General features: G+C 42.8%; 1 protein-coding gene across 1 annotated transcript in view; it reads left to right on the top strand.

Annotated features, from left to right (window-relative positions):
* The window catches only part of il1rapl2 (interleukin 1 receptor accessory protein-like 2), a 502,399-nt gene that overhangs the window by 53,202 nt on the left and 433,337 nt on the right, over positions 1-15,860 (top strand). The window contains exons 4-5 of the mRNA XM_078212065.1: positions 2,366-2,552; positions 6,485-6,638. Coding sequence (XP_078068191.1) covers positions 2,366-2,552; positions 6,485-6,638 — 341 coding nt within the window. The remainder of the gene's footprint in view (positions 1-2,365; positions 2,553-6,484; positions 6,639-15,860) is intronic.

The following is a 15,860-nucleotide window of genomic DNA, read 5'->3' on the forward strand; positions in this document are numbered from 1 at the left end:
TGGGTTGTTGCTTAGCGACCAGGGCCCACTTTAAGTGAGAAAGACCTTTTGAGTTTAGTTGTGAGATGGACCCAGGAGCAGTTGTACAAGCCATAGGAGCTGCAAAAAACAGACTTCCCAAAAAAAAAGACGCTAGAAGCTTAAGAACAGCTTGTTCTCAAAACCGGGGAATGAAAGAGAAGATCTAGAAAGACTGAAGTCAAAGGGACAAAATGAACTGGAAATTGAGCAAGACACTGTTTCCTGAAGTTAAAGAAAGGGGCAAAGAAAGGCTTAACAGTTAAAGATGGAGCTGAATGGAGAAGTTGGTTAGCGAGAAGTCAGATAACTGGAATTATTAAAATTTGTTGACATCTTAGTACAGTCTGTGAATTAGTAGTGTTCTGTTGGCATGGCTGGCTACCTGACATGTTGTGTGGAAGCTTGAATGGCAATCTAAAACAGAGGAATGATGAAAAGAGAGATTGAAATCCTGTAAGCGGATCCGTAGTGAAGCATGTGAGAGAAAGCATTGTTCGGGAGAATGTTCTTTTTGAGTGTGGAGTTCAGAATTTTTGAAAATTGGAGTGCCAGTGAGGCCACTCACAATAGCTCACAGTGAGATAAGCATCTGGGGGGAATTTGATGAGAAATCTGCAGAAGTTATATTGAATGGCATCTGGTACTTGGTTTCATTGTGTGGTGTGTTGTCCTGCTGGTTTACAGGGACTGTGCACTTACTGAGAACAATAGAGTATAAGAGATATATTCTGTAACTTGTGCTATCCTTAAAAAGCTGGGTATAGTTGAGGAGAGAAAGGTGGGCTGAAGGAGTATTGTATTATTCTCAATCTTTTCATGTTTAATAAATGTTTTATTTCTTTGTTAAAAGGTAACAGGCAGTCTTGTGATTCTGTTCATCATGTCTGTGAAGAAAATGGGAAGTTATGGTCTATTGAGCTCGGGTTCCATTCTGGGACCTCCCAGTTCAATCGTAACATCAGCAGCGGTCATAACATTAGATTCATTATGAACACTGAAGTGGGTCGGATGAGGCCCATGTTAGCATAAACATTGGCACAGTCCAGTTGGGCAAAGTGGTTAGTTTCTATGCTGTAAATTCTATACAACATGCCAGGAAGTGAGCCTGGCATCTCTGATATTTTGGTGCTGGATTCTTTCAAGTCTTATTACTCAGAATAGAATGATAGAATCATAGGATCTCTACAGTGCAGAAGGAGACCATTCGGCTCATCAAGTCTGTACTATCTGTCCGTCAGAGCACCTTACCTAGTCCCATCCCCCACACAACCCCACACATTGACCTCACTTATCCCTCTAACCTACACATCTTGGGACACGAAGGGACAATTTTTCATGGCCTATCCACCTAACCTGCACAACTTTGGACTGTGGGAGGAAATCAGAGCACCCAGAGGAAACCCACACAGACACAGGGAGAATGTGCAAACTCCAGACAGACAGTCACCCAAGGCTGGAATTGAACCCAGTGCCTGTCGCTGAGGCAGCAGTGCTAGCCACTGTGCCACCAATGCAAACATTTGATTTGATTTATTTGATTCATTATTGTCACATGTACTAGTATACAGTCAAAGCATACCATTCATAAAGAAGGAAACAAAGAGAGTGCAGAATGTAGTGTTATAGTCATAGCTAGGGTGTAGAGAAAGATCAACTTAATACGAGGTAGGTCCATTCAAAAGACTGATGGCAGCAGGGAAGAAACTGTTCTTGAGTCGGTTGGTACGTGACCTCAGACTTTTGTATCTTTTTGCTGACGGAAGAGTGTATGTCCGGGGTGCGTGGGGTCCTTAGTTATGCTGGCTGCTTTTTTGAGGCAGCGGAAAGTGTAGACAGAACAATGGATGGGAGGCTGGCTTGCGTGATGGATTGGGCTACATTCACGGCCCTTTGTAGTTTCTTGCGGTCTTGGGCAGAGCAGGAGCTGTGATACAATCGGAAAGAATGCTTTCTATGATGCATCTGTAAAAGTTGGTTAGAGTCATAGCTGACATACCAAATTTCCTTAGTCTTCTGAGAAAGTAGAGGCGTTGGTGGGTTTTCTTAACTATAGTGTTGGCAAACAGTATAATGGAGGACACCACAACTTGTTTACTTTGCACCAGAGAAACTGAAACATGATAGAAAAGTATTTTCATTAAAGCATTAATAATGTAGAAAATTGCCAAATTCAATGTTTTGTAGTTGAGTTGAAGTTTCATTAAAATTTCATGTATTCCTGAGCACCACTTTTTATTTCCAGTTGGTGTCTTGCCAAGAATCAATATCTTCTTTCTTATTTAAAAAAAAAATTCTGAAATGCCTGAAATGAAATTAGGAATATAAAAATGTTCCCTTGTTGCAGAAACTCGACGTACTGCATGAAGGTGACGATGTCCTTGACAGTGGCAGAAAATGATTCAGGACTTTGCTACAACAGTATGATCCGAAACTTGGAGAAAGCTGAAATCACGAAAAGCAAAGAGCTGTTCTGCCCAGACATTGAAGATTTCATCACAGAAGACCAAGATCTGGATATTGTTTGGTACAAGGTAAGAAAGATGCTTCATTCCAGTAAATCAGCCCAGTTACCATAATCTAGTTGAATATAGAATCATCAAGTCCCTACAGTGCAGAAGGAGGCCATTCGGCCCATCAAATTTGCATTGACTCTCCAACAGATCACCCCACCCATGCCCTATCCAGGAGCCCCTTGTATTTACCCCACTAATCCACCTAGCCTATACATCTTGGGACACTAAGGGACAATATAGCACGGCCAATCCACCTCACCTGCGCATCTTTGGGAGGAAATCGGAATACCCGGAGGGAACCCACGCAGACACAGGGAGAACGTACAAGCTCCACACAGACAGTGACCCAAGCTGGGAATCGAACCCGGGTCACTGGCGCTGTGAGGCAGCAGTACTAATCACTGTGCCACCGTGCCAGGAACCTGTGAAGCAAGAATTTGTCTTGATAGCATATAATTTTCATTGACTTGATATAACCCATATATTATTAATAACCAACCACAAGGTGCATACTTTTGTTCATGAACCTCGCTTCCGGTTGTAATGACTTTAACCATGTTTTAGTGTCACAAGTTACCCTAATGCATTTCGATGTCAACATTTCCCATTCAGTTTTGCCTTTTCAGCTGTCGGGGTATTACAGAATTTGATCATTAAGCAGCTCTGTGAAGCAAGCGTTTGAGATCTTGCTCCCAACTCATGTACTCAGCTCCTGGGTAAGATGTCCTGTTGGAGAGCCAGTGCACACTCGATGAGCCGAATGGCCTCCTTCTGCACTGTAGGGATTCTATGGGTGGTACTGTGGCACAGTGTTTAGCACTGCTGCCTCACAGTGCCAGGGACATGGGTTCGATTCCCGACTTGGGTAACTGTCTGTGTGGAGTCTGCACGTTCTCCCCGTGTCTGTATGGGTTTCCTCCGGGTGCTCCGGTTTCCTCCCACAGTCCGAAAGATGTTCTGGTTAGGTGCACTGGCTATGCTAAATTCTCCCTCAGTGTACCCAAACAGGCACCAGAGTGTGGCGACTAGGGGAGTTTTACAGTAACTTTATTGCAGTGTTAATGTAAGCCTACTTGTGACACCAGTAAATAAACTCTAAATGATGATTCTTTGAAAACATGGAAGTTAGAAAAATGAGTAGGTCATTCAGCTCCTTGACACCCCTTCCACCATTTAATTAGAGACTAATGTTGGTGGATTTAAGCAAAAACTGATTAAGCACATGAGGGAGAAAGTTTGAAAGAATATACTGATGGGGATTGATAATGCAGGATGGGAGGAGGCTTATGTCTGGCATAAACATAGACCTACTGGGCTGAAAGGCCTGTTGTTGTGCTAAGTGTAAGGTGGAATTTTCCTATCATGCTTGCCCGGGAATTGTAGCGAGTGGGACACGGACTATGCAAAGGTCCGTTGACCTCGGGCGGAATTTTCTGGTCTTGCGGCGAGCGCGGCCAGAAAATCCTGCCCCTAATCTTATGGAGTAAATTAGATCCGTACCTCAAATTATGCTAAATTAGTAGGCCCTAACTAACCTCATGGGTAATTAGTCAATACATCATAAATATGTTGCTCATTCAACTTTTTAGAGGCTTTTGCATCCACTTCGTGAACATTGTTCCTAAACAATTTGGAGATGGTGATGTGAGAATTTGCTGACCATGCTAAGCTATATGATTAAATAGACAACAGGGAAGAAATGGAAAATATTTCAATGGACTTGAAGAGTGTGTGGGCCAAGGATTTCAGTATAGAGACATTAGGTAATAAATATTGTCATGGGAACCAGGCTTTATACAATCAAAAGAAGAGAAAAGGAGAAAGGTGTGGGTGCAATCTTCAATTATCGACAAAACTACAAGGTTGTTAAAAAGATAACATCTTTGGGTAATCCAGAATTTATAACTCTAAATTATTATTGGGCTTTAGGGGCGGCACAGTAGCATAATGGTTAGCACTGCTGCCTCACAGCGCCAGGGACGCAGGTTCGATTCCTGGCTTGGGTGACTGTCCGTGTGGAGTTTGCACATTCTCCCCGTGTCTGCGTGGGTTTCCTCTGCGTGCTCTGGTTCCCTCCCACAGTCCAAAGATGTGCGTGTTAGGTGGATTGGTCGTGCTAATTTGCCCCTTAGAGTCAGGAGGATTAGCTAGGGTAAATGCATGGGGTTATGGGGTAATGGGGATAGAGCCTGGGTGGAATTGTGGTCGGTGCAAACTGGATGGGCCAAATGGCCTCCTTCTGCACTGCATAGTAGGATTTTATGACTCTATGGTTAATGAGAATTGAGAGACATCTCTTTGATGAAAGGAAAGAACATTGTGGATGTAAGTTTTTGAATTTGTTTGTGTTTGCAAGAATAGAGGATGTTGTTCCAAGATAATCCAATCTCACACAAGACCAGTCATCTGTCTGAATTTCCTTTGCTAACACTGATGGATGGGAACGGTCCTCAAAGTTAATATGTGTTAATAAGCTGGATGATTATCTGACAAAAAGTGAGCTTAATTATCAGGATAAATATTAGGTGGGGATGGTTCAATAGTTATGTACATATATGGTATTTTATTAAATTGATGAAAAGGGTATGTTGACAATGTTAAATATTTTGAAAGAGTAAATGTACAGAGAATATTCATCTCTCTCCTTCAGAATGTTGAATTGGGCTGGGTAGAGAACTTGAATAAGAACTTTGCATCGAAGAAATATGTGTCACCTTCTTGCTGAATGCACCAACTGACATTGTTATGTGAGACAATGCACAGTTCAAGAAATTATCCAGCTATCAAAACTCAATAACCATCCCCATTATCGTCCAACGGCCAACAATCGTAGGCCAAAGATGTGAGGTTGATTGGCCATGCTAAATTGACCCTAAGTGTCAGGGGGCTAGCTGGGTAAATAAGTGAGGCTATGGGGATGGGGGCTGAGTGGGATTGTTTTGGTGCAGACTTGATGGGCTGAATGGCCTCCTTCTGCACTGTAGGGTTTCTATGATCTGTGACTGTTCCAGCATTATATATGGTGAAATAAGGGAACCTGACTGATCCAAAACACTCAACTGTTCTTTATAGGTTCATCGCTGGGTGGCACAGTGGTGAGCACTGCTGCCTCACAGCGCCAGGGACCCGGGTTCAATTCTGTGTGGCGTCTGCATGTTCTCCCTGTGTCTGCGTGGGTTTCCTCTGGGTGCTCCGATTTCCTCCCACCATCCAAAAATATGTGGGTTGGGTTGATTGGCCATGCTAAATTGACTGTAGTGTCAGGGGATTAACAGGGTAAATATGTGGGGTAATGGGAATAGGGCCTGGATGGGATTGTGGTCGGTGCAGACATGATGGGCCAAATGGCTTCCTTCTGCATTGTAGAGATTCTATGATTCTATGACCTCTTTGGACCGAACACCAGCATAAAGTGCTTGGGGGTCAAATCTAACCGTTTTCCACACATGCCACCATCATATTATACAGTGGGGCCAGCATTAGCGGCTATGATGGAGGGACTTGGAGGCTTCATCCTTGAATAAAGGCCCCACTTTCTCTTAATCTGTTTAAGCTTTCATCAGCTTTTTGCAAATGCCTTCTGATTGGGTCAGTACTCTTCTTATTTTCTCTCTTTTCTGAAAGGTATAATGTATTGAGAATTACAAAAAGGAGAGAGAAATATTTTGGGTTGAGAGCTTTCCTTGCAACTCAAGGAGCAACCCTTATAGGATTGACCAAATTAAATAGGGCAAGAGAAAGAACAATGGGAAAGAAGCAAATGTGGGCGTTGTGGGTGTTGACACATTTTAGATCCATCCTTCCAGAGATTCTCTTGAAATGAATAAGTTGCAAGATATAGCTGTCTGGGGAAAGGCACATCATGTTTTTATATACATTGTGCTATTAAAGCTAATTGAAAATAAATGCATATTCTTTTTGGCTTCTATATTAACCCCGTGTTCTCCCAGGAATGTTCGCCTAAATCATGGAGAAGTACGATTTTGCAAAAGAGAAACGCCCTGGTGATCCAAGAGGTTAAAGAGGATGATTTGGGGAATTACACCTGTGAATTAAAGTACAAAAACAAGCTGGTGAGAAGAACAACCGAATTAAGAATCACAGGTGAGGGATTTCTTTGTGTTTATGAAATGAAGTGAAACTAAGTTCACCGCCTCAAATTTGAGCCAACAATCCGGAACAATGAATCGGATTCTCATGGAGGCAACTCAACTCCGGAGGCCTAGAAACTGGCAGGTGTGACCCCGATGCAGGAAAAAGAGTGGGTCCTGAATCACACAGGCGGTAAATATGAATCAGCCAGGCCATTTAAAATTAGTGCCAATTTTTACTTCTAAGTACAACTATTTAGTTGGCACTGTGGGAATCAGGATTTTATGGTGAAGGCTTTTGAAAAGTTGATTGATCTGTTTAAATGTCATGATCTGATAATGATTTCAAACCCTGGTCATTTAAAAAAAACAGGCTGCAGCTTTCAGCTGGAGTAAAAACAATGAATGCCAGCAGCTGGAATGTATTTTTTGACAGACCATCTGGTTCAGGATAGGGCAAACCATTAGCCATCTGTTCCTGAAGCTTCAATAGACATCATTGTTTTCATTTCCCAAATGTTGGTTTTACAGCTGAGCACATTATGAATGCTTGACTGAGTTTTAAATGCTCTAAAACTACTTACCTCAGCAGGGGACTGAGTTCACATTTCAATTGACAGTATTAAGTGGGGGACTATTAAATGATGAATATTTTTGAAGCTTGTAAATAGATAAATGTTTATTTGCTTTTACCAGAGATTGGCCACTTGAGGAAATTTAAAATCTTTGAATGGGTTTGGCAAGAGGAATTTTGTATCAAGTTTGTATGAGTGTGAGCTCTCTTAAATTGTTAGAGATTTGTTTTTTTTTATCTTCACATGGCTCCTGAGCTCTACACATAGCCAATACTGGGTCACTGACAATGGGGAAAATGCAGATGGCCTGACTGTATGGGGTTAAGGTGAGCACCAGAGAGCCTTAATAGCCTTTCATATGACTGGGGAAAAGTCCCAGAGGACTTTGTCCCAGTAGGCCTTCCAACCAGCTTTGTTCTCCCCTTCTAACCACGTGTCTTATATTCATTCCAAAAGTAGAACCTTCCCTTTTGTTAATTTTGACAAACTAAGTAGTGGTCACTTTGGATGAAAGTTAGTCGGAATGGGTTTTGTGTCTATAAAGTGGCCATTTCAATGATGATTTTCCATTTGAATATCTAGAGCATAAATAATTAATGCAGGAATTTAGTGCTGATAGTTTTCAAGTCGCACTTCATTGTTTTTGTAATATGATAAAATATTGCTTATGTGATTTGTATTGAAAATTACTGAGCCCAACTACAGAATGTGAGATGGTTCTTTTGTTCACAATGTGCACTATGTTTTGTGATAGGAACCATCAAATTTACAGAATAGAAGGGAGCTATTTGACAGCTTTCCTTCCAGCGTTGGCTTTCCAACTTGACCAATCCAATATCAATCTTCTCCAATTTTCCAATTTTTTTCCCTTTTCGTTTCTGTTATCGCAGATTTGCACAATTCATTTTTAAATGAAGTAATTGTCTCTGTTGAGTCATAGCCTCAATACACAACACATTCCGCGCTCATTGCCGTGTGAAAATAATCCTCTCGCTTCCTCTTTCATTCTTCCAGTGATAACCTTGATAATGATTCATCAAAGTCGTGGAAATAATCGACTTTTGACCCACTTGAAATTCTTCACAATATTGTAAACCATTATTTGATATGCTTTAATCCTCTGTGGTTTGGGAGGATTTGTTGCAATGTTGGCTGGAATTTTACCAGCCCGCACGCCACGGGAATCAGAGCGGGCGAGGGGCGGAGCATGGAAAGATCTGTTGACCTCGGGTGGGATTTTACGGTTTTGGGACGGGTGAGGCCATAAAATCCTGCCAGTTGTTCCCTGCATTTGGTTATGGACAAGAGGGAGATTTGATTTAAACACTCGAATATGTTCTCCTCTCACCAAAGTGAAACATTGCTGTACAAGGACACGGGTCCCTGTGATCTCATGTCCATCAGAAGTCTGTGGGAGGAAGATCTAGGAGTGTGGTTTAACTGGGTTCTTTGTAAGAAGAGACATTTGGTCATCCACACAGTGAGTGAACCATGTGACCAAGTTGCTGTCTGGAAAGAGAAGGGTGTTTTTGATCTTTGAATTCCTCCTTTACTCGTGGTGGCTTATTTTCCCCAACCTTTCAGTGTTGGTGTGATTCAATTCTCTAATAATAACCCCACAGCAAACTCAAGAGAGCTAAAAGCGTTTGTTTAAAAGTTTAAAGTTTGAAAGTTTATTTATTTATTAGTGTCCCAAGTAGGCTCATATTAACACTGCAATGAAGTTACTGCGAAAATCCCCTAGTCGCCACAGTCCGGTATCTGTTTGGGTACACTGAGGGAGAATTTAGCATGGCCAAACCACCTAACCAGCACGTCTTTTGGAGTGTGGGAGTAAACTGGAGCACCCGGAAGAAACCCACACAGACACGGGGAGAATGTGCAGACTCTACACAGACAGTGACCCAAGCCGGAAATCGAACCCGGGTCCCTGACGCTCTGAGGCAGCATCGCAAGCCACTGTGCCACCAATAAAAATGTAGGAGGGGCCGTCGCTATGTATTCCCTCACCAGTATATTCCTGCAATAAAAGCAGGATAAAGGAAATAAAGAGTTGCAGGGCCAAGACTACAGACAAAATAGAAATTTTGTTTCATGTGAGCCCATTTTCAAAAGACCAATGATGTATTTTCTCAGCGAGATTAAGGGGCTGAAGCTGATGTTGAGTTATCCACTTTTCCTTTAGATGTTTTTTCCACAATGTAGAGATGAATTAGTCTTGTAGGAGCTGGTACAGAAGTTTCAATAGAAAACAATGTAGGGGGGTTGCCAAGTGTTTAAACCCCTGGACAGAGCCCTTTTATGACCATGTTCTGCTGGATGGAAGATGGCAGGTAGCCTTTATTTTCAGCTTTATGTGGCAATCCGACAGATTCAAGCAGCTATTGGGATGGGGGTGGTATCGCATGACACGACTGCCACTTCTCCACCTTGGTTTTGATAAAAGTTATATATTTCTTGTCTGGGTTCCTGAAATGCTTGATGTTTTCACCCATTCAAGTTCAACAGAAGTTTCGGGGTCCATTTGTCCTCTCAGAGGGATTGTCTCCATTGGCTAGGGGCCTGGTCTTAGAAATGTAAAAGGCCTTCGTACATTTCCTCAGGATTTGATCTCCACAGTCACAGGGGGCAGTACTGTCTGTTACAGGTGACACAATTGCTTCTGTGCCGAAGGCCAGAAATCCCTTTGGTGTGAGTCATAGTCAGTCATTCTGAAACCATTGCCTGGCTTTAAAAAGGTTATTTTTTGGATTGGCCAGGATGATATTTATATATTTCATAAAAATATAGAGTGAGATCTTAGCCCTTTGACACTTTTTTCCTACTCTTATTGTGACTCTTACTGTGAAAATTACACTCAAATACAGGATCCCAATGGCCATTTTGCCAGTAATGGTCAGCATGACATCCAAAAACATGCCACTCTAAAGGTAACTGAGTGCAGTTTGGGAGAGGGAACCCTGTCAAATTTTTCTCTACGATGATAGCACTGTCCTGACTGACATTATCAAATTTAGCACAAACGGGGACACCTTTGTTTTAAGGCAGAGCAGGCATGTAAATTCCAGACCCTGCCTGCCACTTGCACCCCTCCCCCCCCACCCCCCCCCCCCCCCCACTCCCCCAACCCTGACCAGCAGCTTCTAATTGGACAACAGCTCTTTGAGGCAGCAGCTTTCTGAGGCAGGACCTTCTGTCCCTGAGGGGCAAAAACTCCACCTCCAGTCTTATAAAGGCCAATCAGCTGTTAACTGACTACAAAGCATCTGTTCCTCACTAGGGTGCCCCCCCCCCCACCCCCCGGCCACTCCCTGACATTTTAGCCAGAGCAGGTGAGGGCACCCCAATAAAATTCAGCCTCGGATTTTTTCATGGGATCAGTGTGTCACTGGCAAGTCCAGCATTTGCTGATCATCTCCAATTGTCCTTGAGAGGTTGTTGAACGAGAGACATGCTTGGCCTGCATGGTTCAGTGAATTTACAAGTTGACATACACCAGGCTTTCACTGCTCCGAGCTTGGTAATTTGTCAGTTAAGACTTGTTTGCATCTTGGGTGAATGGTTTTCTTTCTGAATGGTTGCAATTTACGGTTCATATCAACACATTCTTCTCCCACTGAAATGGTAAAGATACATGGCAAACATCAGCCTGCCAAAGATATCTCTTTGAAGTATATCCCAGCATTGACTAACCATCCGAACCTGAAAGAATATACCTTTCCCCAATGCATCGGACTCCCACTCCATTCCGAGAGTATTGAAATTTACTTCACAAGCAATGTTACAAAAACATTGCCAAAAGGGCTGAAAGGGTAGTTTATTTGTAGAACATGTACTTTAAAAAGCATTGCATTAAATATGATTTTTGTACATCAGGGAAATTACAGAAGGATGTAGAATATCTATAAAAGATCTGATATCTAAATCTATGTCATCATTAAGAAGTCTCACAACACCGGGTTATGTGCCGTGTTTGTGAAACTTACCTCCCCACTCACCTGATGAAGGGGCAGCGCTCCGAACGCTCGTGATTCCAAATTAACCTGTTGGACTTTAACCTGTGAGACTTCTGACTGTGCCCATCCCAGTCCAACACCAGCATCTCCACCTCATGGCTACCACTGACACCACAAACCACCGGCTCAAAGTGGAGAAGATCTCCACTCACCTGATGAAGGAGCAGCGCTCCAAATGCTCGTGATTCCAAATAAACCTGTGGGACTTTAACCTGGTGTGAGACTTCTTACTGTGCCCACCCCAGTCCAACACCGGCATCTCCACATCATGATTATCATCATTGATTATTCTTTCCTACAAATGCCTCCATCACCAGTCAGTACAAACTGATTCAGGGATATTTTCACACTTTTACCCCCAAACTGTTCCTCTTTTTATTTACTCATGGGATGTGGACATTGCTGGCTGGACCAGCATTTATTGCCCACCCCCAACTGGCTTTCATTGCATATCAGTGTCAGCCACATTGTGGTGGGTCGGGAGTCACACATAAGCCTCACCAGGCAGATTTCCTTCTCTAAAGGACATCAGTGAACCAGATTAGTTTTATCCGACAATCGATTCATTAGACTTTTAATTCCAAATTTTGAATTAAAATTTCCCCAGCTGCCGTGGTGGGATTTGAACCCGGGTCCCCAGATTTTGCCCGAGGTATCCAGATTACTATTCTAGTGACAACACCACTCTGCCAGCGCCTCCCCTGACAAGCACAATACAGAATGTGATGGATTACAACACAAACAAAGCTTAAGTAACACAATGTCTGGTTCTAATCTGACCTTTATCAGGTACATGGAGTGATACATTACTGATATGATTTGATTTGATTTATTATTGTCACATGTGTTAACATACAGCGAAAAGTATTGTTTCTTGCGCACTATACAGACAAAGCATACCGTTCATAGAGAAGGAAATGAGAGAGTGCAGAATGTAGTGTTACAGTCATATTGTTAGAGAGTTTAAGAGGGTGAGAATGAAGTTTTAGAAGCATAGAACAAAAGTGAAAGACAGAATTAGAAGGTATGCTGGGCACAGCTTGCAAGAATTTGCCTCGCTCCAAATATGAAATTTAAGACGTAGCAGTCTAAAAACATATAAATTAACAGGGAAACAAGCTACATTTTTTCAATATCAGAGCAATGCTGCATTGGATGGTGATTAATAATTCTTCCAATGCTTGTGTTATTGCAAGCTCTGAAGAGCCAGATTCTCGGCAGCTACCTGACCACCAGTAAGGTCAAGGAGGAGGCTTCCCAGAGCCTTACTATAAACCATTATTACACAATGCCATGATGGAGACACAAATAATTATATTCTTCCTCATTTCTTAAGACAGTTTTAAAGATTTTCCTTCAACACATTGTTGGAAAGGAGGATTGCTTGCTTTATTTTAATACCAACAAACGGTTGCAGTACAACTCTGGTACAATTCATTTCTTTGAAGTATCGACACTACCCTGAGGCTAGGCCTGATGAAGGTGTCAATGTACCTGGAATAGTTCTGAAGGGGAACACTTCAAAGTAATTTCTCAGGATAATTTCTGCTACTTTGAGACTGTGTTTATTAGCAACAAAATAAAAACCAGATTTGACAGTGAAAGTTAAATTTCATTCAGATCTTTGTTTTAAAATGGCACGGTGGCACAGTGATTAGCACTGCTGCTTCACAGCGCCAGGGATTCGGGTTCAATTACTGGCTTGGGTCACTGTCTGTGTGGAGTCTGCACATTCTCCCCGTGTCTGCGTGGGTTTCCTCCGGGTGCTCCAGTTTCCTCCGACAGTCTGAAAGCTGTGCTGGTTCGATGCATTGGCCATGCTAAATTCTCCCTCAGTGTACCCGAACAGGCGACGGAGTGTGGCGACTAGGGGATTTTCACGGTCACTTCATTGTAGCGTTAATGTAAGCCTACTTGTGACACTAATAAATAAACTAAAAAAACCTTAGCAATAAAGCTGAAGAAACAATAACACGATCACTAATCCGCCAACTGTGCTTCTACATGATGAGAGGAAAGTGATACATGTAAAGAATAAAAGGAAACTCACAAAACGGGCCTCTATACTGCAGATTTTGTTCAGAAAGTATTGATCTCTGAATGAACTGACTGTGATACACTCTCTAATGTCAAGACCACATTTGTGGGGACTGGAGGTGACATCAGCTTGCACTTAAGAGCATTTGTGACCAGAAATGTGGCAAACTTGGATAAAATTAAACTTAGTTTTTTACATTTGTTGTATCAATTTTCTGTATGACTTGTGCCTCATCTCTTCCTATCTCTGGGGCGACGCGGTATCACAGTGGTTAGCACTGCTGCTTCACAGCACCAGGGACCTGGGTTTGATTCCCGGCTTGGGTCACTGTCTGTGTGGAGTTTGCACGTTCCCCCCATGTCTGAGTGGGTTTTCTCCGGGTGCTCCGGATTCCTCCCACATTCTGACCACTTGCTGGTTAGGTGGATTAACCCAAACAGGTGCCAGACTGTGGTGACTAGGGGAATTTCACAGTAACTTCATTGCAGTGTTAATGTAAGTCTTACTTGTGACTAATAAATAAACTTTAATCTCCCCTGCCCTATAATCTCCCCGATATCTATGTTCCTCCAATTCTGCACACCCTACACACCCTGGATTTTAATCGCTTTGTCGTCTTGCCTTCAGCTGCTGTGGTACGAAACTCCAGATTTTGGGTGGCACGGTAGCTAACAGTGGTTAACACTGTGGTTAACAGTGGTTAACACTGCTGCCTCACAGCGCCAGTGACCCGGGTTTGATTCCCGGCTTTGGTCACTGTCTGTGCACAGTCTGCACATTCTCACTCTGTCTGCGTGGGTTTCCTCCGGGTGTGCTGGTTTATTCGCACAGACCGAAAGATGTGCTGGTTAGGTGCATCGGCCATGCTAAATTGTCCCTCGGTGTATCCGAACAGGCGCTGGAGTGTGGCGGCTAGGGGATTTTCACAGTAACTTCATTGCAGTGTTAATGTAAGCCTACTTGTGATATTAATAAATAAACTTTATACCTTCCTCCCTAAACATCCCTGCTTCTTTAACTCTCCCTACTCCTTTATGACACTGCTTAAATGTCTCTTTGACTCGACTCTTTGGTTACCTGTCGTGCTATATCCTTTCTGTGCTACATTTTGTAACAATGAGACTCAGAAACACCTCGCGATGTTTCACTATATTAAGAGTGCAATATAAATACAAGATGTTGTGACATTAACCAATGCTGTCTGGGTCTTGACTGCGAGATAAATGATAGCCTCTGTTAATTATTGATGCCACAGAGACTTTCACTGCGGCAGAGGAAACAAAATTATTAAGGGAGCCCGACCTGTCACAGTACATAGAAAAAAATGATGAAGACCTGCAAAAATGAAAGGTCTTTCATTACCTCAGGATGTCCCAGTGAGTTTTACAGTCAGTTAAGTGATTTTTATCTCAGTATAGAATACATGGCAGCCAATCTGCACAAGGCTCGCGTACCTGTTAGCGATTCAATATGTTGAACAACATAATATTATATCTAACATTTCACATCAGTATAGATTCCCAAGTTTCTCTGTACTCAATGATATGTTACAGTCATGTTTCCGAATTAGGATCCTTTCGGTGCAGCATAAGTTTTATTCATCAAAGCAAACATCAAGGGTGAGGTTCTCTGGCCTCCCAGCCGTGTCTTTCCCTCCGGCGGGGGATGGCATGTTGTTTGCTAGCAGTGGGATTCTCTGTTCCTGCCATTGTCAATGGGAATTCCCTTTGACGTCACCCCACACCAACGGGAAATGAGATTGGTGGGAAGGGTTACGCAGCTGGCAGAACCGGAGAATCCCACCGGCATGAAGGTCGGAGAATTCCGATCCTTATGTAAGTGACAACTTCTGTCATATCTCGATTAGTGAAAGAAAAGGGAGAATGACTTGCATTTACAGAGAATCATAGAATCCCTACAGTGCAGAAGGATGACATTCGGCCCATCGAGCCTGCACCGACAACAATCCCACCCAGGCCCTATCCCCGTAACCCCACATACTTATCCTGCTATCCCCATGGCACTAAGGGGCAATTTAGCATGGCCAATCCACCTAACCCGCACATCTTTGGACTGTGGAGGGAAACCGGAGCACCCAGAATAAACCCATGCAGACATGGGGAAAATGTGCAAATTCCACATAGTCGCCTGAGGCCAGAATTGGACCCGGTTTCCTCCCACACTCCAAAGATGTGCGGGTTAGGTTAACTGGCCTTGCTAAATTGCCTCTGAGTGTCAGTGGCCTAGCAGGGTAAATATGTGGGGTTACAGATATAGGGCTTGGTGGAATGTTGTCAGCGAAGTCTCAGTGGACTGAATGGCCTCCTTCTGCACTGTAGAGATTCTATGATTCTATGATATGATCTCCTTATCATCTGGATAACAGAGTTAGTTTTAAGTATATTGGTATTGTTAAATATTAGAAATAAGGTATAGTTTTAAGTGAGTGTAATTTAGTATTATTATGTCAGGAAAGGTAAACCTATCATTAGATTCATGCCAGGCAAAGGTGTTTGTATGTGTGGGGGTTTGGACAGCTTAAAGTGGGCCTCTATTAGAGGGTTACAGCTTGAAAAGTAAACAAGCTGGGAGAATTATAAAGTTGT

Source organism: Mustelus asterias, chromosome 4 (assembly GCF_964213995.1).
Source record: "Mustelus asterias chromosome 4, sMusAst1.hap1.1, whole genome shotgun sequence".
Lineage (NCBI taxonomy): Eukaryota > Metazoa > Chordata > Chondrichthyes > Carcharhiniformes > Triakidae > Mustelus > Mustelus asterias.